This window comes from Euprymna scolopes, unplaced genomic scaffold (genome assembly GCF_053919585.1).
Source record: "Euprymna scolopes isolate OS-2025 unplaced genomic scaffold, ASM5391958v1 sca223, whole genome shotgun sequence".
Lineage (NCBI taxonomy): Eukaryota > Metazoa > Mollusca > Cephalopoda > Sepiida > Sepiolidae > Euprymna > Euprymna scolopes.
This window is the reverse complement of record NW_027633240.1, coordinates 14,337-40,317: the sequence shown is the minus strand read 5'-3', so window position 1 is coordinate 40,317 and position 25,981 is coordinate 14,337. Positions and strand designations below refer to the sequence as shown.

General features: G+C 37.7%; 18 protein-coding genes across 18 annotated transcripts; 5 read left to right on the top strand and 13 right to left on the bottom strand.

Annotated features, from left to right (window-relative positions):
- Positions 1-3: 3 nt before the first annotated feature.
- LOC145273958 (DNA polymerase III subunit delta-like) lies at positions 4-1,336 on the bottom strand. Its single transcript, XM_080127204.1, has 2 exons — positions 1,293-1,336; positions 4-937 (listed from the first exon to the last, which is right to left on the bottom strand). Exons 1-2 carry the CDS (start codon positions 1,334-1,336, stop codon positions 4-6), a joined length of 978 nt encoding a protein of 325 aa, XP_079983330.1.
- A 211-nt stretch (positions 1,337-1,547) lies between these two features.
- LOC145273957 (leucine--tRNA ligase-like) lies at positions 1,548-4,070 on the bottom strand. Its single transcript, XM_080127203.1, has one exon. The coding sequence runs from the start codon at positions 4,068-4,070 to the stop codon at positions 1,548-1,550; it is 2,523 nt and encodes an 840-aa protein (XP_079983329.1).
- Positions 4,071-5,219: 1,149 nt separating this feature from the next.
- Positions 5,220-5,666, bottom strand: LOC145273956 (3-dehydroquinate dehydratase-like). The gene has a single exon (XM_080127201.1). The coding sequence runs from the start codon at positions 5,664-5,666 to the stop codon at positions 5,220-5,222; it is 447 nt and encodes a 148-aa protein (XP_079983327.1).
- Positions 5,667-5,698: 32 nt separating this feature from the next.
- Positions 5,699-6,475, bottom strand: LOC145273955 (enoyl-[acyl-carrier-protein] reductase [NADH] FabI-like). The gene has a single exon (XM_080127200.1). The coding sequence runs from the start codon at positions 6,473-6,475 to the stop codon at positions 5,699-5,701; it is 777 nt and encodes a 258-aa protein (XP_079983326.1).
- A 248-nt stretch (positions 6,476-6,723) lies between these two features.
- Positions 6,724-7,110, bottom strand: LOC145273954 (small ribosomal subunit protein uS9-like). The gene has a single exon (XM_080127199.1). The coding sequence runs from the start codon at positions 7,108-7,110 to the stop codon at positions 6,724-6,726; it is 387 nt and encodes a 128-aa protein (XP_079983325.1).
- Positions 7,111-7,139: 29 nt separating this feature from the next.
- LOC145273952 (large ribosomal subunit protein uL13-like) lies at positions 7,140-7,577 on the bottom strand. Its single transcript, XM_080127198.1, has one exon. The coding sequence runs from the start codon at positions 7,575-7,577 to the stop codon at positions 7,140-7,142; it is 438 nt and encodes a 145-aa protein (XP_079983324.1).
- A 595-nt stretch (positions 7,578-8,172) lies between these two features.
- Positions 8,173-9,795, bottom strand: LOC145273951 (proline--tRNA ligase-like). Its single transcript, XM_080127197.1, has one exon. It carries the CDS (start codon positions 9,793-9,795, stop codon positions 8,173-8,175), a length of 1,623 nt encoding a protein of 540 aa, XP_079983323.1.
- A 776-nt stretch (positions 9,796-10,571) lies between these two features.
- Positions 10,572-10,916, bottom strand: LOC145273950 (putative ribonuclease HepT). Its single transcript, XM_080127196.1, has one exon. The coding sequence runs from the start codon at positions 10,914-10,916 to the stop codon at positions 10,572-10,574; it is 345 nt and encodes a 114-aa protein (XP_079983322.1).
- A 338-nt stretch (positions 10,917-11,254) lies between these two features.
- Positions 11,255-12,289, bottom strand: LOC145273949 (ferrochelatase-like). The gene has a single exon (XM_080127195.1). It carries the CDS (start codon positions 12,287-12,289, stop codon positions 11,255-11,257), a length of 1,035 nt encoding a protein of 344 aa, XP_079983321.1.
- An 11-nt stretch (positions 12,290-12,300) lies between these two features.
- On the bottom strand, positions 12,301-13,242 carry LOC145273948 (cell division protein FtsX-like). Its single transcript, XM_080127194.1, has one exon. The coding sequence runs from the start codon at positions 13,240-13,242 to the stop codon at positions 12,301-12,303; it is 942 nt and encodes a 313-aa protein (XP_079983320.1).
- A 30-nt stretch (positions 13,243-13,272) lies between these two features.
- Positions 13,273-13,980, bottom strand: LOC145273947 (methionine import ATP-binding protein MetN 1-like). The gene has a single exon (XM_080127193.1). The coding sequence runs from the start codon at positions 13,978-13,980 to the stop codon at positions 13,273-13,275; it is 708 nt and encodes a 235-aa protein (XP_079983319.1).
- Positions 13,981-13,991: 11 nt separating this feature from the next.
- Positions 13,992-14,801, bottom strand: LOC145273945 (signal recognition particle receptor FtsY-like). Its single transcript, XM_080127192.1, has one exon. The coding sequence runs from the start codon at positions 14,799-14,801 to the stop codon at positions 13,992-13,994; it is 810 nt and encodes a 269-aa protein (XP_079983318.1).
- A 351-nt stretch (positions 14,802-15,152) lies between these two features.
- LOC145273944 (putative zinc protease y4wA) lies at positions 15,153-16,460 on the top strand. The gene has a single exon (XM_080127191.1). The coding sequence runs from the start codon at positions 15,153-15,155 to the stop codon at positions 16,458-16,460; it is 1,308 nt and encodes a 435-aa protein (XP_079983317.1).
- Positions 16,461-16,525: 65 nt separating this feature from the next.
- LOC145273943 (putative zinc protease-like protein y4wB) lies at positions 16,526-17,965 on the top strand. The gene has a single exon (XM_080127190.1). The coding sequence runs from the start codon at positions 16,526-16,528 to the stop codon at positions 17,963-17,965; it is 1,440 nt and encodes a 479-aa protein (XP_079983316.1).
- A 1,971-nt stretch (positions 17,966-19,936) lies between these two features.
- Positions 19,937-20,431, top strand: LOC145273942 (3-deoxy-alpha-D-manno-octulosonate 8-oxidase-like). Its single transcript, XM_080127189.1, has one exon. It carries the CDS (start codon positions 19,937-19,939, stop codon positions 20,429-20,431), a length of 495 nt encoding a protein of 164 aa, XP_079983315.1.
- Positions 20,432-20,486: 55 nt separating this feature from the next.
- LOC145273941 (8-amino-3,8-dideoxy-manno-octulosonate cytidylyltransferase-like) lies at positions 20,487-21,158 on the top strand. Its single transcript, XM_080127188.1, has one exon. The coding sequence runs from the start codon at positions 20,487-20,489 to the stop codon at positions 21,156-21,158; it is 672 nt and encodes a 223-aa protein (XP_079983314.1).
- Positions 21,159-21,433: 275 nt separating this feature from the next.
- Positions 21,434-22,288, top strand: LOC145273940 (lipopolysaccharide heptosyltransferase 1-like). The gene has a single exon (XM_080127187.1). The coding sequence runs from the start codon at positions 21,434-21,436 to the stop codon at positions 22,286-22,288; it is 855 nt and encodes a 284-aa protein (XP_079983313.1).
- Positions 22,289-24,479: 2,191 nt separating this feature from the next.
- Positions 24,480-25,931, bottom strand: LOC145273939 (trk system potassium uptake protein TrkH-like). The gene has a single exon (XM_080127186.1). It carries the CDS (start codon positions 25,929-25,931, stop codon positions 24,480-24,482), a length of 1,452 nt encoding a protein of 483 aa, XP_079983312.1.
- Between the last annotated feature and the right edge of the window lie 50 nt (positions 25,932-25,981).

Here is a 25,981-nt window from a genome sequence, read left to right as displayed (position 1 = left end):
TCATTAATTAATTGCTAATTCACCAATAAATTTTTCTAAGCTTAACCATCCATCTCCAATAGCTTGCCCTTTACTTTGTTTGTCAATTTTATGTAAAGTATTAGCTTGATGGTACAATTTTTCCAATCCCTTATTTGCTAGTTTATATAATGTTGCTTCATGTTCTTTCCAAATGCGGTTTTGTTTGAGGAAATTACTTGGAGATTGTTGTTGTTTTTGTAATTCTGCTAGACCAATAGCAAGATTTAACTCGTTGATAATTGACCACAAGATTAATACTAATGGCTCACCTTCTTGGCGTAATTTTCTGCACATTCGCAAGGCTCGATTTGCTTGACCATTGAATATTTTCTCAGGTAAAGAAAAAAGATTAAATCGTGCTTCATCTTGAAAGCGTTTGCGTAATTCTTCTACTGTAATGTTGCTCAGCTGAGATATTTCTAGTTGTTTGATTTGTTGCTCGAGTGCTAGAAGATTTCCTTCAGTGAGTAGCAAAAGGAACTCTTGCCCTTTTTGTTCAATCGTAATATTTGCTATCTTTAATCGGTGTGTCAGCCATTGGCGTTTGCGAGTATCATTGAGTATCGGGTGTTGGATATGAGAACCTGATTTTTCAATTTTTTCCACCCATTTGGTAGATAATTTTCCTTTAGTATTATGAGCACTAAGAATGAAAAAAATATGAGAATGTTGTTCAAGCTTGTCCAAGATGTTATTGAGTACGGTTGCACCACTTCGTCCTGTTTTTCCTTCTGGCAAGCGGAAGTCAATTAATGTTCCTTCAGCAAATAATCCTTTGTTAATGATCAACTGTTGCAATTTCGTTTGATCTAAATCTTCCGTACCATATAGTCGATGATGTTCAACAAAACCAGAACTCTTAGCTAAGGCAATGAGTTGCTGATGGCTTTCATCTACTAATAATTCTTCTGTGCCACTGAGCAAATATAAGCGACACGACTTATCAATTTTAGTTAAATTAAGTGGCCAGTAGGATTTCACTTTTTAGAGGTGGATTCAGGTTGGTCGCTAAGTTCTCTATAGACCGTATATTTATGTAGTAAGATATTTTTTTCTTGATTGGCAATATCACTTAAGCGCATGAGTGTATCTTGAGCAAGTTCATTCATCATTTCTTCATTTTTTTCGGCAATTTTTTTTGAAGACTCTTGTTGAGATAATTCACGAGCAACAATAATTGGTTCATTAATAAATTCTTTTCCTTTTGAAGAGACTCGTAGAGTAATTATTGCTTCCTGCAAGTATGCAGAAGGTTGCCCATCTTGATTTACACTGATGGTTCTTTTGCGTATTTCTTCATTATTGATGCTGACATCATAAACTTCTCCTTCAGTGACAGTTATTGATGAGAGTTTTTCTTTAACAATTTTCCCTACTTGGGTATCGTTAGGATTGATGTTCCAGTTTATTTGTTTAAGTGCTTTGGTATTGTATGGGGAAATGGAGCATGCAGATAGTAATATGCTACTGACTAAACTCACCATAAATAAACTATTTTTTTTGTATGGATGCATGATTTTCTCCTATCATTGGGGTTTAATTACCAAACTAATCAGCTTATTTGGGACATAAATGGTTTTCATTATTTTTTGATTTTTGAGATGCTTTTCAACAGTTGGAGAAACAATAGCCTCAGCCAACACACTTTCTTCACTAGCGTCGGTTGCTACATCAATTTTACCTCGCACTTTACCATTAACTTGCACAACAATCGTAGTAATTTTACGTTGTAGAGCATCTTTGTCAACATCAGGAAAGGTCTCAAAGCAAACTAGACGGCTATCATCTTGGTATAACCTTTGCCATAATATTTGGCAGATGTGAGGAGTAATTGGTGATAAGACTCGAACCATAACAGATATTGCTTCAAATACTAAAGCATAATCTTGAGAATTGTTTATCTGATAGCGATAAGAGGCATTTAGCAAGGACATCATCGCAGCAATAGAAGTATTAAAATGATTGCGCTCAATATCTTGTTTTGCTGTTAATAATGATTGATGTATTTGTAAGCGAAAATTTAACTGGCTTTCACTTAGTTTTTCCACATCCAGCTTGGGAATAGGCTTATCATACTCTTCTCTAGCAGAGAGGTAGTCAACAGCAAAACGCCATAAGCGTTTTAAAAAGCGAAACGAACCTTCTACTCCAGCATCAGACCAATCAAGACTTTGTTCTGGTGGCGCACTAAACATAATGAATAGACGGATGGTATCTGCCCCATATTTATCAACTAAGTTTTGCGGATCAACTACATTTCCTTTGGATTTAGACATTTTTTCGCCATTTTTTAACACCATTCCTTGAGTGAGCAAGTGTTCAAAGGGTTCAGAAGAGTTAACTAAGTTAATATCACGCATGATTTTATGGAAAAAACGCGCATACAACAAATGTAAAATAGCATGTTCAATACCACCAACATATTGATCAACTGGTGCCCAATAATTTGCTCTTTCATCCACCATAGCATCAGCATCTGGACAAGCAAAACGAGAGAAATACCATGAAGATTCAAAAAAGGTATCAAAAGTATCTGTTTCACGTTGTGCAGGTTCTCCACACTTTGGACAAGATGTTTGTAGGAAAGAGTCTAATTTGGTTAATGGAGAGCCATCACCACTAACTACTACATCTTCTGGTAAAATCACTGGCAATTGATCTTCTGGAACGGGTATGACTCCGCATTGCTCACAATGTATAATGGGAATGGGACATCCCCAGTAACGTTGTCTGGATACACCCCAATCACGTAAACGATAATTGGTTTTACGTTCTCCTTTTTGTTGTTTTTCTAAAGCCTTGGAAATGCTCTCAAAGGCTTCATCAAAATTTAAATTATTAAATTCTCCACTATTGACTGTTATTCCGTTTTTGCTAACGTAAGCAGTTTGTTGAATATTGATCTCTTCCTCAATAGAATCTGGAGCAATCACCTGTTTAATTGGTAATCCATACTGTAGAGCAAATTGATGATCTCGTACATCATGTGCAGGTACTGACATTACTGCCCCTGTTCCATAACCCATTAATACAAAATTTGCACTCCAAATAGGAATTTTTTCGCCAGATAGGGGATGAATAGCTCGCAATCCCGTGTCAACACCTTCTTTTGGTAATTGTTCAATGCTCGCTTCAGAAACGCCGTGTTTGGCACATCGTATACGAAAATCATCTAACTCTTTATTTGTAAGCGAATTAAGTATGGGATGCTCTGCAGCCACGGCAAGATAGGTTGCACCCATTAAGGTATCGGGACGAGTGGTGTACACACGTATGACTTGATCCTGTCCAACTACTTCAAAATCAATTTCCACGCCACGTGACTTACCAATCCAATTGCGTTGCATTTGAATCACAGACTGAGGCCATTTCTTTTCTAAATTATCTAACTCAGACAATAATTCTTCAGCATAATCAGTGATTTTTAGAAACCATTGTGGAATTTCTCGACGTTCAACGAGTGCATCACTACGCCAACCTCTTCCTTCAATAACTTGTTCATTTGCCAACACGGTTTGGTCAACAGGATCCCAATTGACTACAGAATTTTTTCGATAGACAAGCCCCTTCTTAAGTAATTTGACAAATAACCATTGTTCCCAGCGGTAATATTCAGGTTTACAGGTTGCTAATTCACGATCCCAATCATAGGAAAATCCAAGTCGTTTAAGTTGCTTACGCATGGTGTTAATATTGGCATAAGTCCATTCTGCTGGAGGTTTTTTATTTTTAATTGCGGCATTTTCTGCAGGTAAACCAAAAGCATCCCAACCCATTGGCTGCAAAACGGTTTTACCTTGCATACGATGAAAGTGAGCAATCACATCGCCAATAGTATAATTTCGCACATGTCCCATATGTAGATTTCCAGAAGGATAGGGGAACATACTTAAGCAATAGTATTTCTCTTTTGAAGCTTCTTCTTGGACCTTAAATGCTTGTTTTTGTTCCCACAAATTTTGCACATAGGATTCTAATTGTTGGGGGGTATAATCCCCGTTTCCACAAAGGAAGTTATTTGTTGGGGAAGCATTTGCCAAATTTGTCATGTGCATAGAAAAAATACATCAATAAACTGTAATAAACTGTCCTTTAAATTTTAACAGGGAAAGTGATAAACACTATATTCAATGGCAACATTTAATGTATTAATTTCATCAGTTTAGTTGCTAGCATACCGAATATAAGCCTTTGAAAAAGTTCTTTTTGTTTATTCTACATCATATTTTTTAGATTTTTTTTAATAATTGCGTCTTATACTTTGCGTCGCTATATCTGTTTAAGTTAGTGAGATTATCAACTTTGTATAACTCTTATCTATTATTTTTTAGAGATGGAAGCATTTACTACTACTCAAGAGAAATAGATGTTTTTTGTAGATAAACAATTTTAATGTATTGAAAATAAAAGAAGGAGATAAGTTATGTTTAGGAGTGTGAAAAAATATAGTTTTAGTATTGATTTTCATAGTTTTTTTGGCTTCTTGTGATAAAGAAATTAGTCATAATAACGATTCTCACGGTATAATTTTTGGTCCTTCATATTCAGCACCGAAAAATAGTAGAGTTCTAGTAGGAGATAGCAAGCTTAAAGTTGAATGGGGTGCAAAGCCCTCAAATGTAAAAAGTCAACGAGTATACTACTCAAAGACTAGTTTTGTAAGTCCCCCTGTTGTACCAACGGGTGCGCCTTATAAAGAATTTACAGCAGGAGAAACAAGTGTAGAAATTCCAAACTTAACTAATGGTGATAACTACTACGCAATAGTTGTGAATGTTAGAGATGGGGTTAATGGAGAAGAAATGACCTCCAGTGCTGAAGCATCAGCCACGCCATCAAAACTTCCTTCAGCACCATTTGAAAAATGGGGAGTGAATGGATTTGTTGAGTTGAATAGCATTATGTATGTGATGACTACTGGTGGTAGAAATAGTCAAGGGATAAGTGAAATTTGGAATTCTCTTGATGGAAAAGATTGGGGAAGAGTGTATATAGAGAATGAATTTTCTTATAAATAGTTGTAATAGTTATAAAAAAGTAAGATGGGGTTCTTAAAGCAAGACTATTTTTATATATCACAAAAAGCAAGCAAATAATTTCTTTATTACGTTTTTAATGTGATATTTACACTAATGCGAGAGCGATTTTTTCTTCTGCTTGTAGAATAGGTTGAGTTTAATATGGGTGTAATTGCTATATTATGTTAGTAATTTACTTGCAATATATTCTATTGCCACCTCATAGCCTTTTTCTCCTAGTCCAGCGATGACTTTATCTGCACGTAGTGAGGTATAGGAATGTTTGCGAAATTCTTCACGTTCTGCAATATTTGATAAATGTACTTCCACAACAATCCCATCATAGCATTTTAATGCATCAAGAATGGCAATGGAAGTGTGTGTGTAGGCTGCAGGGTTGATAATAATGGCGTTAGCATGTTCACGAGCTTGTTGAATCCAATCAATTAATTGTCCTTCATGGTTGGATTGAAAAAAATCAATCGATAAGTCAAATTTCTCAATAAGCGCCTTACAATTACTGGCAATATCATCAAGCGTTAATATGCCATAGATATGCGTTTCTCTGACGCCAAGTAAATTTAAATTAGGACCATTTAGGATATAGATGTGCTTCTTGCTAGTCATCTTAGAGTAACAAGTTAGGTCAGGGTTGTTTATTATGAACCGCCAGCAACAACGTTGTAGCCACCATCAACATAGACAATTTCCCCAGTAATTCCTGAAGCTAAGTCTGAACTTAGAAAAGCAGCAGTATTACCCACTTCTTCGATGGTTACCGGTCTGCCAAGTGGCGTGATAGAAGAGGCTTTATCTTGTAGATCACGAAAGTTCTTGATTCCACTGGCAGCGAGTGTACGAATTGGACCGGCAGAAATAGCGTTAACACGGATACCCTCAGGACCTAATACTTGTGCCATATAACGGACACTTGCTTCAAGGCTAGCTTTGGCAATACCCATGATGTTGTAGTTTGGTACAGCTCGCACTGCACCAAGATAGGTGAGTGTTAATAGTGAGGCATTTGGGTTAAGGATGGGCTTTACTGCTTGAGCTAAAGCTGTGAAGCTCCATGCACTGATTTCATGAGCCAAGGCAAAGCCATCTTTGGTGGTCACATCGATATAATTCCCTTCTAACTGTTCACGTGGAGCAAAGGCAATAGCATGAACAACAATATCCAATCCTCCCCACTCTTGCTTAATTTTTTCAACGACCGCGTTTAGTTCACTTTCATTAGTAATATCGCATTGTATGGTTGGTCCATTTCCTGTTTCTTGTGCTAATTTTTCAACACGTGATTGCAGACGCTCATTTTGATAGGTGAGGGCAATTTCTCCTCCTTGTTGGTGAATGGCATGAGTGATTCCTGTTGCAATTGAGCGATCATTTGCAACTCCAAGAATTAGAGCTTTTTTTCCTTTAAGAAATGACATAATATTTTTTTAATGTATTGGTTTATTTATTTTTTATTCTGTGTTTGAGGTTTTTAAAGAGTAGATTAGGTAGGCAAGGTAGAACTGAATAGTTTTTGAAGCCTATAAAAAAATATCGGTGCAGTCTAGCCACACCGATATCAGGAGGAATCGTTAACAATATGCTATATATTCTATAACAGATTTTTTACAATGTCAATAAAGAAAGGTGGTTTTATTGATTTTTTTATAATGTCATAAAAAATAGATTAACGCTTAGAGTATTGTGGTCTCTTTCTTGCTTTGTGTAATCCAATCTTTTTACGCTCAACTTTTCTTGCATCGCGTGTAATGTATCCGCTTTTACGGAGAACAGATTTTAATGTTTCATCGTAGTTAACTAAGGCATGAGCGATTCCATGACGAATAGCACCGGCTTGTCCAGTTGTGCCACCCCCATTTACATTAATCGAAATATCAAAAGTTTCCAACATATCAACAGCTTCAAGCGGTTGGCGGATAATCATTTTATCTGTTTCACGACCAAAGTAAATTTCTTGATCACGTTTGTTGATGGTAATGACGCCATTTCCTCTGCGTAAAATAACTCTTGCAACTGAGCTTTTTCTTCTTCCTGTCGCTGTAAATGTTTCCATAGATAAGATACTTTCTAAGTAGGGGGGGGTTAAACTTTTAGTTCTTTTGGGTTTTGTGCTGTATGAAGATGAGATTCTCCAGCATAAACTTTTAATTTTCTAAACATCGATCTACCGAGAGGACCTCTTGGCAACATCCCTTTAACAGCAAGTTCAACAGCCTTAGTTGGTGAGCGTTGCATAAGATGTTCAAAGCTAGTAGTTTTTAGGTTGCCTACGTAACCTGTGTAACGATAGTATTTTTTGTCAGTTCTTTTTTTTCCTGTTACAGCAATCTTATCTGCATTGATGACAATAATGTGATCGCCACAATCCATATGTGGTGTGTAGGTTGGTTTGTGTTTGCCACGCAAACGTAAAGCAATTTCAGTGGCTAATCTTCCAAGTACTTTATCTTTAGCATCCACCACATACCATTCATTATTAATTGTGGATGGCGTTGCCACATAACTTCTATAACCTATCATAAATCGATGTAATGTATTTTTTTAGTGTAATAATAAAATGTACCAACAAGTAACAAATATTTAAACTTAGCTGACAATTATAACATGAAAATAAGTGAAATAACTAAACAAAATCCTGCAAAAATTCCTGCTACTATATCGTCCATTAATATTCCCCATGAGTTTTTTATTTTTTGATCAATGAGGTAAATAGGGAAAGGTTTGCCGATATCGAAAATTCGAAATAACACAAAGGCAAGGATGGTAAGATAAAGTAGCTGTGTATTGGTGATGATGGAGGAAGTTAGCGTTAGGTATAAAGGGATACTAAGCAAGCTAATCCACATACCAATAAACTCATCCCAAATAATTTGCTTAGCATCATGTTGAGCGAATTCTTTTGTTGCTTGTTCGATAATTGGGTAACTGATCAAGGTAGCACCGAGTAATAAAACTATTTGCCACCATAAAGAGAAATATTGCAAAACAAACCACCATAGCACAGTAAAGAGCAAACTTCCCATTGTGCCAGGAGCAGGGAGAAATCCTAATCCAAAACCTGTGGCACAATAAAGTAGAAATTTTTGCACAGTTACATTTATGATGCGTTACCGGTTTAGCAACATGCTGAAAACAGCTTATCAATAAAGGTTTGCCACGTATCTATTGGAATAAAAGTAGGTTCAGCGGTGTCTCGTTTTTTATATTCAATTTGTTGATTTTTTAATCCTTTTTCACCAATAATTAAGCGATGAAGACAACCAATTAAATCCGCATCAGCAAATTTGTTACCGGGGGAAAGAGGGCGATTATCTACCAGCACCTCAATGCAACGTTGCTGACAATAGCTCTCTATCTCATCACTTAACTGAGTTAGTTCAGCATTCTCTTTTGGATTGAGCAAGACAATATGTAAATCAAAGGGAGCAATTTGCGATGGCCAAATAATGCCTCGTTCATCATAGTTTTGCTCAATGCTGGCTGCCACAATGCGGCTGATGCCAATACCATAACATCCCATATAAGGAATTTGATCATTACCCTGTGCATCTTGCACAGTAAGGTTCATGGCGGCGGAGTATTTTTTACCTAATTGGAACACATGCCCCACTTCAATGCCACGACGGATAGTAATCATTCCTTTGCCATCAGGAGAGGGATCGCCTTGCTCAACGACACGTAAATCAGCACTTTCGGCCTCCGGTAAGTCTCTTTGCCAATTCACGCCAATATGATGCTTATCATTACTATTTGCTCCACAGCAAAAATCTGCCAAGGCTAAAGCGTAGGAGTCAGCAATCACAGGGACATTTGTTCCCACTGGTCCAATTGAACCAAAGTTGCACTTAAAAAGTTTAACTACAGTTTTTTCCTCAACAAAGGTGAGAGGAGTGTGTACGAGAGGATGTTTCTCTGCCTTAATTTCATTAAGTGTATGATCTCCTCGTAAGACTAAGGCAACCGCTTCATCTTGAGTGCCTTTCACTAACAATAATTTTACGCATTGTGATTGAGCAATATTTAAAAATTTGCTTACTTCCTTAATGGAATGTTTATGAGGGGTATCAACGGTTTGTAGACTTTGACTGGGGGCTGGACGTTTAATGTTGCAGATGGATTCTGCCAATTCTACATTCGCACAATAATCACTTTCGCTAGAAAAAGCCAAGCCATCTTCACCTGAGTTAGCAAGCACATGAAACTCCTGTGAGGTATCACCACCAATGGATCCCGAATCCGCTGACACAGCACGATAATCTAAACCAAGGCGCGTAAAAATATCACGATAGGTTTGCACCATCAATTGATAGGTTTGTTCTAAACACGCTGCATTATTGTGAAAAGAATAGGCATCTTTCATTAAAAATTCACGTGAGCGCATCACACCAAAGCGAGGACGCACCTCATCACGAAATTTTGTTTGGATTTGATAAAGGTTGAGTGGGAACTGGCGATAGCTGTGAATTTCCTGACGCACAATATCGCTAATCACCTCCTCATGCGTAGGACCCAAGCAAAAATCACGCTGATGGCGATCACGAATACGCAATAATTCAGGACCATAATCCTGCCAGCGTCCAGACTCTTGCCATAATTCTGCTGGCTGAGTCATCGGCATGGCTAATTCAATCGCCCCTGCCTTATTCATCTCTTCACGCACGATATGCTCAACCTTACGTAGTACTCGCAAGCCAAGTGGTAACCACGTATAAATCCCTGAGGCATTCTGCTTAATCATGTTTGCCCTTAGCATCAATTGATGACTAATTAATTGGGCATCTTGTGGGGCTTCTTTTAAGGTATTGAGATAAAAATTACTGAGTTTCATGAGTGAATTATCTAAATTTTCTGCATTATTAAGTATGTGAATAAATTCGGCATTGAGATAAACGTTTCTTTTTGCCTATTTTTTGTTTAAGTATTGTTGAGAATCTATTTTAGTATGATTTTTTAACATTTTTCATGCCAATAATCATTTATAGATACTATGCTCGTTAAATTTTAATCACCAATTTAATTGTAACGTGCCATATTACCTACGATACGTTAATGTGTTCAAAAAACAGCTTTTTTGCACACATTATTGAATGGTTGCAGACGTTGTTTTTTGTTAACTCTCGTAGAGACTTCCTTTATGGCGTCTTGTTTTTAGGCTATGGTAACTTAAGGTTGATTTTCTGCTGATGAATAATGGCTTGGAACTCCGATGATACCGTATGGATATTTAATACATCAACCGTATAGGGTAGCAATGACTTCTCAAAAGCATAGCGAAGTTGGTGGAGTGTTTTTTGGATGGTTGCTTGTGGCATGTCCACATCGCTAAAATCCAAAGCCAAATCTAAATCAGAATATTTTTTTGCACAATTTCCATATGCTTAGTGGCAATATCAAGATGAGGTTGCATGTCTTCAGTGTTCATTTTGACATTCCTTTTAGCTTTTTTTAACTTTCGTGGTATTTTTTAAGCTGTGCTAAAAAATATTGTGCTTCAGCAAGGAATTTGGGAAGCTCCTATGCTATGCTTGATGCAATATTTTCATCGTAGGTATGTGCGGTGTGGTTATGGTTTTCTCGATAATCTTTCCATACATCCCAGCTATTTAATAGTATTCCCTTTTTTGCTCTTAGGCGAATAGCGTTTTCTAATGAGAGTTGATCAATATCATCCTCACCAAGGTATTTAAGATGTCGTAGTAGCATCTTTTTACTCAGTTCATAGCAATATTTAAAACGTTTGATTAATGCATCTCGTAGCACCTCATCAAGATCGGCATGGGTATTCGTGGCGATCGTATCAATAATCACTTGGAAAGAGTCAATAGCTTTTTCTAAGGAGGTTAAGTTAAGAGGTGTCATGAGTTTTATCTTACTTTTTTGTAATTTTTTTCTCTAATATTTCTATAAAATCTGAGTACTCTTTTTTGATGTCTTCTTTTTTGTCCAATTCATTAATTAGAGAATTTTTTATATCTTGAGACTTTTCTTTATTTTGTGCAGTTGCTTTTTTAATGTTGTCAATTGCACTTTTTGACGCATCTAATTGATATTCAGTTTCACATATTTTTGATATGTGCTGACTTAAATACTCTGCAGTAAAGAAATCTTCCATTGTTTTAACTTTTGCATTAAAGTCTCCATAAGCTAACCAATTAGCTTTATGCTCTGGATAGTTTATATTTTTTATATAGTCAGGGTTACCATCCTTGACTGTGTTGCTGTATTAAATCAGTGAGGGCGTTGATGTGTGTATCATCATCATTGAGAGCTGGAATGTAGTGAAAGGTTTTGCCGCCGTTACTTTCAAATACCTCTCGGTTTTCTTCCTCAATTTCTTCTAGGGTTTCGATGCAGTCGGCAGAAAAGCCGGGGCAGATGACGTCCACCGATGTAATGCCTGCTTGGGCGAGTTTTTTTAGGCTGGCATCGGTGGCAGGTTTGATCCATGGGTCGTTGCCAAATTGTGATTGAAAGGTGAGGAGCCATTGATCAGGGGAGAGATTGAGGGCTTGGGCAACTTGTTCGGCAGTGGTTTTGCATTGGTGGTAGTAGGGGTCGCCTAGGTCTCGGAAGCGTTCGGGTGTGCCGTGAAAGGAGAGGAGGAGTTTTTCCGGTTGGGGGTGTTCGTTCCATGCTTTTTTTACGCTGTGGGCAAGGGCTTGGATGTATTGAGGATGCCAGTAGTAGTCACGAATAAGGCGAAGCTCAGGCATCCAGCGCCATTTTTTGAGTTCGTTAAATACAGCATCAAAGGTGGAGGCAGAGGTGGCACCTGAGTATTGTGGGTACATGGGTAGCACAATAATTTTTTGGGCATTTTCTTTGCGTAGTTCCTCAAGAGCATGAGGGATAGAGGGATTGCCGTAGCTCATGCCCACCTTAACAGTGATGGGTAAGCTGAGGTTATTGGCGTTGAGTGATTGTTCAAGTTTTTCTGCTTGAAGGTTGCTAATCACTAGCAGAGGGGAGCCTTCTTTCCACCAGATACTTTGGTAGATTTTGGCAACTTTGCTGGGGCGAGTACGAAGAATGATAAAGTGTAGAATCGGACACCATAGCCAGCGAGTGATTTCAATAACTCGCCAATCATGCAGAAATTGTGCAAGGTAGCGACGTACCGATGAGGTATCAGGCTTATCTGGTGTGCCAAGATTGGCAAGTAGCACGCCAATTTTTTCAGGCTGATTGAGATCAAAGGGTTTACGTGGAAATTTGTCTTTTTCTTTAGGCATGTTGGTGAGGGTTATTGAATGGGTAGGTAATCTTTGAGAATGTTCTTGCGTACGATAAAGGTGGCAATGGCACTACTCAGTAGGCTAATCAACAGGCTAATGATAAATAGGTAAAAGAGAGGTTTGGCAGTCATGAGCGGTTGCTGGATGAGTTCTTGCACCATGGTGTTTTGCCAAATGGCAGTGTAGGAATAGTAGGAAAGTGATGAGAGAAATACAGCAATGGCACCGCTGAGTGCACCAATTACTAAACCAAAACCAATATAGGGTTGATAGATTTGCCAAGGATAGGCACCGAGGTAGAATTTGAGTTTCATTTCAGCATGGGTGGTCATACAACGTACCAGCATAAAGTAGAAAATGAGTGTGCTGGTGATGAGGGCAGAGAGAAAGGCAAATAAAGTAAGGAAGTTGGCAAGTCTGTTGGTGATTTTATGAATAAAAATAATCCATTGTTCGTCAATGGCTACGTGGCTAATATTGGGGAGGGTATTGAGAGTGGCTTTTGTTATTTGAATGTCTGCTTTGCTGAGCATTTTATCTGGGGTGATGAGGATGGTATGGTGTAGGGGGTTAACGCCACCAAGGGCTTTAATGGCAGCATTAATGCCTTCAATATATTGGATGCTTTTTAGGGCAGCATCGTTATTCACAAGGGTGGCTTGCTTAAGATTGGGCATCGCACGAATTTTTTGTAGGGTAGCATTTATTTGTGATTCAGTGCTATTAGGAGGGAGAAAAACAGTGATTTGTTGTTGCTCATTTGATTGATTGATAAATTGGTGAATCTGTAGATTAAAGAGGAAAAAAATGGTTGGTAAGGTGAGCAACATTCCGCTGAGTATGGAGGTGATACTTAGAGATAGCCAGTGTCGTTTAAGTAGCAGTTTAAGGGAGCTACCTATTTGCGTGATATTTGCTTGGTAGGTGAGTTTGGGAAAAGATAGTTTCATGGTATTGACTATGTTTTGCTAGTGATGGTGTTAGATGGTGAGTTGATCAGATTGTAGGTTACCTTTATCTAGTTTAATATGACGGAATGGACGATTTCTTGTTTGGCTAACGTTTTTCATTAATGAGAGATCATGTGTTGAGATGAGCAAAGTGGTGCTGTTTTGCTCAGTCATATTAATGAGGAGGTTAAAAATATCTTTAGAAAGTTCGGGGTCAACATTGCCTGAGGGTTCATCTGCTAGGAGAATTTTGGGTTGGCGAGCAATGGCACGAGCAAGTGAGACACGTTGTTGTTCACCAGCTGAAAGCGTGAGAGGGTTAGCATCTTTAAAGCGTTCCATTTGCACGGTACGTAGGGCGTTTTCTGCACGTTCAATACTTTCTTCAATTTCCATACCATTAATGTTGAGTGCTAGGAGGAGATTTTCAAGAACGCTGCGGTCATTAAGCAACATCGGGTATTGAGGGACTAAGGCAATTTGCTGACGGTATGAGGAGGCAGTGATAGCGTGGATATTATTGAGATTTTCACCAGCAACAATAAGCTCACCTTGTGTGGGCTTTTCAATGAGGCTAATGATACGAAATAGGGTGCTTTTTCCTGCACCGGATGGTCCAGTAACAAATACGGTTTCTCCTTCGGCTATGTTGAGGTCAATGCTGCGTAATGCCCATACGTCTCCATCTGTGGTGAGAAAGTTAATGCCTATGTTGTTGAGTTGGATAAGTTCTTTCATTCAAATGCTGTTTATGTGTTGGATTCGGGTATAAAACCTTGAATAAATTCATCTACATTAAAGTTTAGTAGTTGCTCAGCTTGTTCGCCTGTACCAAGGTAGTAGATGGGGAGTTGCAGTTGATCCACAATGGATAGAATCATGCCACCTTTGGCAGTACCATCAAGTTTGGTAACGATGCATCCAGTGATGGGAATGGCTTGTTGGAATGCCCGTGCTTGGTGGACACCATTTTGTCCACTTCCTGCATCAATGATTATCCAAACTTGGTGGGGTAATTCGGGGGAGAATTTTTGTGCGGTGCGGTGCATTTTTTGTAGCTCTTGCATCAGTCCTTGTTGGTTAAATTGTCTTCCTGCTGTGTCGGCAATAACGATGTCGTATTGTTGAGAAATTCCTTTCTCGATAGTGGTGTAGAGCATCGCAGAAGGATCTTTGGATTGTCCAGATATGATGTCTGCGTGATTGCGTTTTGCCCATTCATTGAGTTGTTCTGAGGCAGCGGCTCGAAAGGTGTCTGCACTAGCAAGAAGGGTGCGTTTGTTGTGTTGATGAAGGAGATGGCAGAGTTTACCGATGGTGGTGGTTTTTCCTGCACCGTTTACGCCTATCATTAAAATGGTGTAGGGAAATTGCGGTGGATGTTGTTGTATCTCTTTGATGAGGTTAAATGAGGTACTCAATTCAATGGGTGAGAGTATGGCTTTAAGCGTTTCAGTGAGTATGGGTCGCCATTCACCCTTTTTTTTGTGTAATTTGGCAAGTATTTTGTCTGTTGTTTCTAAGCCACAGTCGGATTGAATGAGTGCATCTTCAATCATGTTTAGGGTTGATTCATCAATGCTTTTTGAGGAGCCACTGAGGATATTTTTTAGGGAATCACGGGTTTTTTTTTAGGTTACTAAGAATAGACATTGAGTGAATAAAATGGTATCGTGATTAGTTGGTAAATAGGGATTGGGCGTGGTATGATGGTTTGGTTGGTAGCTATAGGGTATTTTGATATTTATTGTATATCAGAATTCCTCTTAGAATTTTTTACCTATGGTTTGAAAATATTTATATACTCTCTATATATTGTATTCAATTTTTATTTTTTTATGATTACACTTTTTATGATGATTCGATTTGTTAGCATTGTTTGTTCTTTGGGGATATTTGTTTTTTCATCAATGGCTCTTGCTCAGGAGAGAGAGGGTAGTCCTGAGGTGGTGGAGTATCGTTTGGATAATGGATTAACTATTTTGGTTAGACCGAATTTTCGAGCACCTGTGGTGAGTTCCCAATTATGGTATAAAGTGGGGTCCAGCTATGAATATTCTGGCATAAGTGGTATATCACATATGCTTGAGCATATGATGTTTAAAGGTACTGAAAAGTATCCAAGTGGCGAATTTTCTTCAATTGTGGCAAGAAATGGTGGCAATCATAATGCTTTTACAAGTCGAGATTATACGGCTTATTATCAAAATATATCAAGTGAGCATCTGGCTAAAATACTTGAGCTAGAGGCAGATCGTATGCAGGGTATTATATGGGATGAGGAGGAGTTTGCCAAAGAGAGGAAAGTGGTGATGGAAGAAAGAAAGTTGCGTACAGATGATAATCCAAATAGCAGGCTTTATGAGTCATTTTATGTTAATGGTTTTGCTTTAAATCCTTATCGAATTCCAGTAATTGGTTGGATGAGTGATATTGAGAATTATCAGATGGAAGATGCACAAAAGTGGTTTGAGCAATGGTATGGACCAAATAATGCTGTGTTAGTGGTAGTGGGTGCAGTGCAACCAGAAATAGTACGAGAATTGGCTGAGAAGTATTTTGCCCATATACCGGCAAGAGAAATTCCACAGATTAAACCAAGAATTGAGCCTGTTTCGACAACAGAGAGAAGATATGAGATGCTCGCAGATGTGCAATATTCGTTGATTATGATAGGGTATAAGATTCCTTCATGGTCAATGATGAGTGAGCAAGAAGGTAATGAGGATGATGTGTTTGCGTTGTTGTTAATTTCAGCATTGATGGATTCTGGAGGGAGTTCACGATTACCTACTGAATTAGTTAATAAACAACGAGTTGCCTCGCAAAGTGGTGCGTATTACAATCTGATTTCACGCTTGCAAAATATGATTGTCTTTGATGGGGTAACGGCAGAAGGTAAGCCTGTGGAACAACTTGAGTCGGCATTGTTTGCACAAATCCAACGTTTAAAAACAGAGTTGGTTTCTCAGGAGGAGTTAAGAAAGATTAAGGTACAAATAAAAGCCTCGAGCGTGTATGGTAAGGATTCATTATTTTATCAAGGTTATGAGTTAGGTGCATTGGAGGCAGTGGGTATTGGTTGGGAGAAGTCAAAAGGCTATTTGCCGAGTATTGATAAGGTAACGGCAGAAGATATTCGGCGAGTTAGTGAGAAGTATTTTAGAGCAGAAAATCGTATTGTCGCAATATTACGTCCTAGAGATACGGATAAATAATTCAGGAGATAGATGATATGAATAAGCAGGGAGTTTTTATGAGTAGGATGATGCGTTTTTTATTAATGGTATTGTTGAGTACTGTAGTGGTCGCATGTGGTGGTCGTATGCCGTTATCTGAAGGAGCAATGCCAATGGAAGTGAGTGGTGAGGCTGTAGACAAAGAGAAAACTAAGGAAGTTATCAAGAAAATTGAAAAGAAAGAAAAGAGTATTTTTCCTGTTGCACAAACATGGAAAACAGATGAGGGATTGGTTGTGTGGTTTTTTCCAGATAATTCTCTGCCTGTGGTGGATGTACGGCTAACTTTTAAAGCTGGTAGTGCTCAGCCTGCGGCCTTTTTAGGATTAGCAAGCCTAACAAATGAGCTAATTAGACATGGAACTGAAGAGATGAATGAAGAACAGTTAGATTTGAAACTAGATTCAATGGGTGTAAATTTATCACTTTCTGCTCATCGTGATATGGCAATTATTTCAATGCGTGCATTGTCTGGCGATAATTTTAGTCATGGCATTGCTATTCTAACGGATATGCTCAAAGCTCCTGCATTCCCACAATCGGGATTAGAGCGAGTGGTGGCAAATAGACGAATCAGTTTGGAAAGGAATAAAAAATTGCCAAATAAAGTGGTATCTAAGATGTTTTGGGAGACCTTGTATAAAGGCTATCCTTATGCTAAACCTCCAGCTGGGACATTGAGTAGTTTATCAAAAATTAAGCGTAAAAACTTGCAGGACTTTTATAAAAAGTATTATGTTGCCCGTAATGGAGTGTTAGTGATGGTGGGAGATTTGACAGAGGATGAAGCACATAAAAAAGCAACTTTGATTAGTAAGAGTTTGCCAGAGTCATCGTTAGTACTACCAGTATTACCACAGGCAAAACCATTAGTAGCTTCACAGCGTAAACATCAAGAGGTGAATACTAATCAAAATCATATTCGTATTGGACAGTTGGGTTTACCACGCTCGCATCCGGATTATCTTGCTTTGTATATAGCAAATCAAGTATTAGGTGGTGGAGCATTGACATCTGTGCTGGGTGATGAAATTCGTGAGCAGAGAGGATGGGCATATAGCATTGGCAGTTATATACAGCCTATGCTTGCTGGAGGACCATGGATTATCTATATGCAGACTGCCAATCAGACGGCTGAAGCAGCAATTAATCAAACCTTAAAAGTGGTAGAGAATTTTGAGAATGATCTTACGGATCAACGTATTAATGAGGCAGTACAGTATTTACGAGGAAGTTTTGCCTTAACGATTGATAGTAATAAGGAATTATTAGGATATTTGTCGATGATGGCCTTCTATGGTTTGCCTGTGAATTATTTGAGTATGGTTGATAAACACTTGGCGATGATAACATCTGAGGAGGTAAGAAAAGCTTGGAAGAAGCATTTTCATCCAAATAAGTTATTGATTGTTTCAGCCGGTAAGACAGTGAAGCAATCAACTGTTGAGCATGCGATTAAAAAATCAGCAGAAAGAAGGCATTAGAAACGGATTTTTGTATGTGTATACTTTGGTGTAGAGTGGTGTGTATAGGTTTTTTTGTGTAGCCAAACTAAGGATATAAATATGCCTTCTTCTTCAAGTTCTTTGCGTATTATTGGTGGGGAATATCGTAGCCGTAAAATTTATTTTCAGCTTTCTCATGCAGATAATAAGTCTACTCATGGGATGTTGCGCCCAAGTGGTAGTCGGATTCGCGAAGCATTATTTAATTGGCTAAGCTATGACATTATGCAGGCTCGGGTATTGGATTTATTTGCAGGCTCTGGGGTGTTAGGTTTTGAATCATTATCACGTGGGGCTGATGAAGTGGTGTTTGTTGAAAAGCAATCTTTTTATACCAAACAAATCGAAGATAATGGTAGATATTTAGCATGCCAAGATAGTATGCAGGTGGTTAATGAGGATGCATTGCTTTGGTTAGATGGCTCGGTGAAGGAGTTATCTAGGTTTAGTATAATTTTTGTAGACCCGCTTTTGCAAAAAATTATTATGAGCAAATTTTTAAGCGATTATTACCATCTATTGATAAGAATTGTTTAGTTTATGTAGAATGTGCCAAAAATCAATCTCTTTTGATTAAGGAAAAAATAGATTGTTCTAAAGACTGGAGAGTAGTGAAGGAGGCGGTTAAAGGTAATGTGTATTCATTGTTATTCAAGCTAGCATAGATAAGGAATTTATACAGTATGAAACGAGTCATTTATCCGGGAACTTTTGATCCGCTGACTAACGGGCATCAAGATTTGGTGGTACGTGCTTCAAACCTCTTTGATGAGGTGATTGTGGCAGTTGCTAGGCAAAAAAGCAAGTCACCATTGTTTACAAGTGAAGAGCGTGTATTGATGGCAAAACAAGCGTTGACTGAGTATTCTAATGTGCGTGTGATTGGCTTTTCCGGTTTGTTGGCAAATTTGGTGGAGGAGTTAGATGTAAATGCTATTGTACGTGGTTTACGAGCAGTTTCTGATTTTGAGTATGAATTTCAGTTGGCATTAATGAATCGACGTTTGCGTAGCAATGTTGAAACCATTTTTTCTTACTCCAGCTGAGGAAAATAGTTTTTATCTCATCAAGTTTAGTGAAAGAAATTGCTCAGTTAGGTGGAGATATTTCTTCGTTTACTTCACCTATTATCAGTCAAGCATTAAAGAAAAGTTTTCAAAGTAGAGAAAAATAGAGATTGACTATTTAGAAGCAATCTTCTCATATGATGTCATTGTTGCTAAAATGTGCATACCTATTACAGGGCTTTAATTTTTTATAATTTCGTTATGTTTTCTCACGTGAGATAAAATTGTTATATAGTCACAAACTTAGTGGGTAGTGGATTTTAGTTTTTCTTTTTTAATTCTATATTCTAGTTATTTTATTACGTACATATGTCACATCGAAATTTTAAAGTTGTTCCTAATTTGCTTTTTGGGCTTAGGAAGTTTTAGTCAGCTTGGCGATATTCTTAAGCAATTACCTAATCGTGATAAGGGAGTGGTGTTTATTGTTGATCAATCCCAAAAAGAGTTGCCTATTGCTAATCAATTTCCTGTAGAGAAGAATGATTTGTTAATTTTTGCGGATTCTTCACAGGAGCCAAGCACAGAATATGTTGATCAATTAACCGAACATGTGAAGCGAAAATATGATCAAAAACCAGCTTGTGTAATTGGTATGGAGGAGGAACAGGAATGGATTTAGGCAAATCAGTTTCGCTAATGCTCAAAATGATGGTGGTTCAGGCTTCTTATCAAGGTTGGGATTTGATTCAAAATCCTGCTATTTATCATATTGGTATTCCTACGTTGTCTGGTTCAGGTGCGGAGGTTTCGCGAACGGCTGTGTTGCTAGGACCTGAGAAAAAAATTAGGGCTTAATTCAGATTACACCGTATTTGATCAGGTTATTTTAGATCCTAAACTAATCGAAGGTGTGCCAACTAATCAGTGGTTTTATACGGGTATGGATTGTTATATTCATTGTGTGGAGTCATTGCAAGGAAAATTTTTGAATGAATTTAGTCGTGCTTATGGGGAGAAGTCTTTAGATTTGTGTAAAGAAGTGTTTATAGATAATCATCCTGATAAAAATGAGAAATTAATGATTGCTTCATATATGGGAGGAATGTCTATTGCTTATAGCCAAGTTGGTGCGTGCCATGCCTTATCTTATGGTTTATCTTTTGTGTTACATACGCCCCATGGTTTGGGGAATTGCATGGCTTTTGATGTGCTTGATGATGTGTATCCTGAAGGGGTGGAGGTCTTTAGAGGTATGGTTGATCATCATAAGATTGAGATACCTAAGGGGATAGCCCAATCACTCACCGAAGAGCAGATGCAGTTAATGGTAAAAACGGCTATGGCGTTACCACCTCTGTGGCAAAATGTTTATGGTGATGATTGGCAATCAGTAGTCACTGAGGATTATGTACGTGGATATTATGAAAAAATGTAATGTCGTTGCGATTATTCCTGCTCGTTGGGGTTCTTCTCGATTAGAGGGGAAGCCGATGAGACTTATTGCAGGAAAGCCCATGATACAGTGGGTATACGAACGTACGGCACAATGTTCGCAACTCTCACGGGTTATTGTGGCAACGGATAATCAACGTATTATTGATTGTGTCCATCAGATTGGAGGAGAGGCGGTTTTAAGCGAAGGTGAATTTGAAACGGGTTCTGATCGCATTGCTGGTGTTGCTGAGCAACTTGGATTATCTGATGATACGATTATTCTTAATGTACAGGGGGATCAGCCTTTAATTCATCCACAATCATTATCTGCCTTAGTTGATAAATTTATAGATAATAAGGATAAGGCTAATGAAATGGCAACATTGGGTTATGCTTTGCCTTTTAAGGAAGCACAAAGTTCATCGATAGTAAAAATGGTGATAGATTATCAACAGTATGCTTTGTATTTTTCTCGTAGTATCATTCCTTATGGTCGAGATGAGCAACCTAAATATCTGTTAAGTCATCTTGGTGTGTATATTTATAGCTTTGGTTTTTTGAAAAGATTTCGCCAGCTAGAAAGTGGTTATCTTGAAAATTTAGAGAAGCTAGAGCAGTTACGTGTGTTGGAGAATGGTTACAAGATTCAAGTGATGATGAGTGAGTATAATTCTCCAGAGGTTGATGTTGATGAGGATATTGAAAATATCGAGCAATTAATAGAATAAGGTAAGTTTTGATTTTTTATTGATAAGCTAATATAAAAGTGAAAGTGCTATTGATTAAACAATCTTCACTTGGTGATTTGATTCATTGTTTTCCAGCTGTTTCGGATCTTAAACGTGAATTTCCTGATGTTGAGTTTGATTGGTTGGTTGAGGAGGGTTTTGCTGAAGTACCTAAGTGGCATAAGGGAGTTAATGAAGCGATTCCTATTGCTTTTCGTAGATGGCGAAAAAATCTTCGACAGTCAAAAGATGAAATTTGTGATTTTTTGCATTCTATGCATAAGCGTAGGTATGACGTGATTATTGATGCTCAAGCTTTGATAAAGAGTAGTTTAATAGCTAAATTTGTTAATAAAAATATTCATGGTAAAAAAGCTAAGATAGTTGGTTTAGCGAAAGATTCTATTCGAACAGAAAAATTTTGCACATTATTCTATCATCAAAAAATTTCAGTTCCTTTGGATAAGCATGCTATTTGGCGAGTGCGTCAACTTTTTGCTGGAGCCTTTGGTTATACGTTTACAAAGCATGTTAATGAGCCATTATTTCCACAAAATGATTGCCAATTTCCAGATGAAAATATAGAAAAATATACGCCTTCATCACCCTACATTGTTGGAGTGCATTCAACGACATGGGCAACTAAGCACCTGCCTATTGAACTTTGGCATGACTATATTAAAATTATTAAAAAAAATGGTCGAAAATTATTGTTGCCATGGTATGGTGAGCTTGAACTTGCTTATGCTAAACAAGTTCAAGCTTCTTTTCAGGATACGGTACACATCTTACCAAAATTAGCACTTAGGCAAACGGTTAGTATCATGCGTTTGGCAGAGGGAGTCATTGCTGTGGATAGTGGTTATGCTCATATTGCTGCGGCAATGGGAATTCCAACATTGGCATTATTTGGCTCAACTAATTCAAGTCTTACCTCAGCCACAGGTGAAAGGAGCAATAGTTTACAAAGTACGTTGAGTTGTTCACCATGTATGCGTCATAAGTGTCAGTACTCCCCATCAACTTCAGTTGTCAAGACAGGGATAAGTATGTATCCTCCTTGTTATCAATCTCTTGATGCACAGAGAGTATGGGATGCATTAAGCAAACTCACTCGCCATAAGGACTGAATTTTGTGTAGTGGCACATTCTGATAAGTATTCTATTTCATTTCATCTTATTGAGGAAAGCATTGAAGCTCATGAGATGGTTGAGCAGTTAATACAATCTGATTGGTTGGCTGTGGATATGGAATTTTATTGGCGAAGTTCCTATTATCCACAATTATGTTTACTACAAATTGCTGATCAACAGCGTAGCGTCGTCATAGATGTTTTATCCGATTCATTTTCTGATGAAGATGTTAAAAATATTTTGCAAAAATTAGTGAGTCATCATCGCTTGATTTTTCATTCTGGACGTCAGGATTGGCAAATTTTTTATCAGTATTGTGAAAAAATTCCAGATAGCGTCTTGGATATTCAATATGCAGGTGTGTATTATGGATTGGGAGAGAGTCCTTCTTTAGGTCGTTTAATTGAACCCATTCTTCATTGTCAGAAAAGCAATCAAGAGCAGTGTAGTGATTGGCGACAAAGACCACTTACTCAGCAGCAGATTGCTTATGCAAGATTAGATGTGGAGTATATTGCTTATGTATATCTTGCTATACATAAGCAATTGGATGCTAAGCAGTTATTAGCAATGGAGCAAGATAGCACAGAGGCTTTGCGAAAGGCAAGGATAAAAACACCATTAAAAGAATTGGCATCAAAAATTTGGGGTTATGAGAAGCTATCACCTAAAAAGCAACTGCTATTACAGGAGTTGGTGGAGTGGCGAGAAAGGTATGCCCAGGAAAAAAATTGTCCGGTGACATGGATATGTACAAATAATGTTTTATTTGAGTGTGTTGCAGTGGATGATTTGACTCTTTTATTAAAGTCTGGAGAAGCAAAGAAACGATCAAAGAAATGTAAGCAAGAGAAATTTTCTATGCTGACACCAATTATAAAAAAGCAAATACAAGAAATTCATTGCCGTATTAGTTGTTTTTCTGATGAAGAGGTTAAGCAGTGTTTATGTAAGCCTAAAGTGGGAACAAAAAGAGTGGTGACAGAGATTCAGCGTAAGATAATAGCTGATGTAAAAAAATATGTTGATACAATTATTGAAAAGGATCCTTTGCTGAGTAAAAACATGATTGGTAAAAAGCTACTTTTAAGTTTTTTACAGCAACCAAATGATAATTTATTATTATTTGGTTGGCGTTACTACTTTATTGGTGAAAAATTATTAAAAATAAGTCAAAAAGAGATAAATAAATGGTCGAAAATAAAATAATGAAAGAGCAAATGAATAAGGAAATTAAACAAATTATTGATGCACTACTAGAGGCTTGTAGCGAGATTAGTGAATTGCTTCGCAAGGGTGATACGGATATTACTGGAAAAGATATCACTGCTCCGACTGCGAATAGTTCTGGCGAGCAACAGAAACCATTAGATGTACTGGCTAATGAAATTGTTAAACAGAAATTGCAAAGTTGCCCGTTAATTTTTGCACTTTCCTCAGAGGAAGAAGAGAATGCAATAGCCATTCATACTGAAGGAGAGTATTTAGTGAGTTTTGATCCGTTGGATGGGAGTTCTAATATTGATGTAAATATGTGTGTGGGTACAATTTTCTCTATTTTGAAAAAGCAAGAAAATTTGGTTGATATGAATGAGCAATTCTTACAAAAAGGGAGAAATCAGATAGCAGCAGGCTTTGCTATTTATGGTCCAGCAACCACAGCAATTATTGGTATCAATACAATGGATCAAGAAGATTTAGAGTATGGTAATTTGTTTGAATTACGTTTTGATAATTATCAGTGGGTAAAAACTAGTTCTAAAATCAAGTGTCCAAAACAAACAAATGAATATGCCATTAATGCTGCCAATTACTCAGTGTGGAATGAACCAATACGAACCTATATTGATCAGTGCTTACAGGGAAAAGATGGGGTAAGAGCTAAGGTATACAATATGCGTTGGTTAGGTTCAATGGTAGCAGATATGTATCGGATTTTTAGGCGAGGAGGGGTATTTATTTATCCCGGGGATAAACGTAATCTAAATGGAAAAATACGTCTACTTTATGAGGCAAATCCAATGTCATTACTTGCTGAGTTGGCTGGTGGTGGTAGTACGAATGGTGAATGTTCTTTATTGAATATGCCAGTAAGCAATATTCATCAAAAAACCCCGGTGATGATTGGTAGTGAAGAGGAGATCAGACAGATTGAAAGTTTACATTAACCTCCATTTTTATATGGTTTTAGGTTCGCCAAAATGCAGGAGAGAGGATAACGAGTAGGGTATAAAATTCTAGTCTTCCTACGAGCATGGCAAAAACAAGAATAAGTTTGCCAGATTCAGGAAGTGATTGATAATGTTGACTGGCTTCATTTAATCCCGGACCGAGATTGTTGATGCAAGCAGCAAGAGTACTAAATGCTGTTAAGGGGTCAATATTAGTGAGTGAAAGTGCGATGAGTAGGGTACAAAAAGTAAATAGGTAGATAGAGAAAAATCCCCATACGCCACTCACCATTCGTTCACTTACTGGACGATTATTGATAATAAGAGAGCGTACCATATTAGGATGAATAAGATAGAGGACCTCTCTGGCACCTTGTTTAAAAATCATAACAAAACGAATAATTTTCATTCCTCCTGCTGTGGAGCCAGAGCATCCTCCAACAAAGCTACAAAATATAAGCAGTAAAGGCAGACCAACAGGCCAAACTGTCCAATCTGCACTAGTAAACCCTGTAGTAGTAGAAATGGAAACTGCTTGAAAAATTCCGTAGCGAAGCAGTTCTTCAATGCTTGAATAATAATTTTCAAAGTATAAAATCATGATGGTGGTTAAACATACTAGGAATAGAAAAATAAAATAAAGCCTGCATTCAACTTCTTTTAAATAATTGCTTGGAGTGAATTTTATGAGTAATGATTTTGATGATTTTTGGAATAAGCTGAAGTGTAGAGCAAAATTTATTCCAGCCAAAACCATAAACACAATAGCAATAATTTCAATTCCTAAATTGTTAAAGTGTCCGATGCTTGCATCATAGGTTGAAAAACCACCAATTGAAATTGTCGCAAAGCTATGAGAAATGGCATCAAATACACTCATGCCAGCAAGCCAGTATCCTAGAAAGCATAGTAAAGTAAGCACTAAGTAGATATACCAAAGGCGACGAGCGGCTATGGATATACGAGGGGCTAATTTATTTGTTTTAAAGGGGCCGGCAATTTCTGCCTTGTATAGTTGCATACCTCCTACACCTAGTGTGGGCAATACGGCAACAGCTAGTACCACAATACCCATGCCACCTATCCATTGCAGTTGTTGGCGATAATATTTTAGGGCATAAGAAAGGCTATCGATATCATTGATTACAGTAGCACCTGTGGTAGTAAGACCAGAAAAGGATTCAAACAGGGCATCCACTAGGGTGATTTTTGAGTTTAGCTCTGGTGAAAGAATAAAGGGTATTGATCCAATAATACCAATTGATATCCAATATAATACAACAATTAGAAAACCTTCTTTAACACGTGGTAGGTTAGGTTTTTTTTTAATATAGCTGGAAATATAGAGTAATATTCCAAGAGATAATGATTGTATGGCAGTGGTCATAAAAGCTAATAAATCTTTATGAGAACCCACCTCAAATAGACTGATACCAATCGGTGGTAGCAATGATAAGCTATAAATCATTAATAACTTACCAAGTATTGAACTGACTGCTCTAACATCCATAGATAACT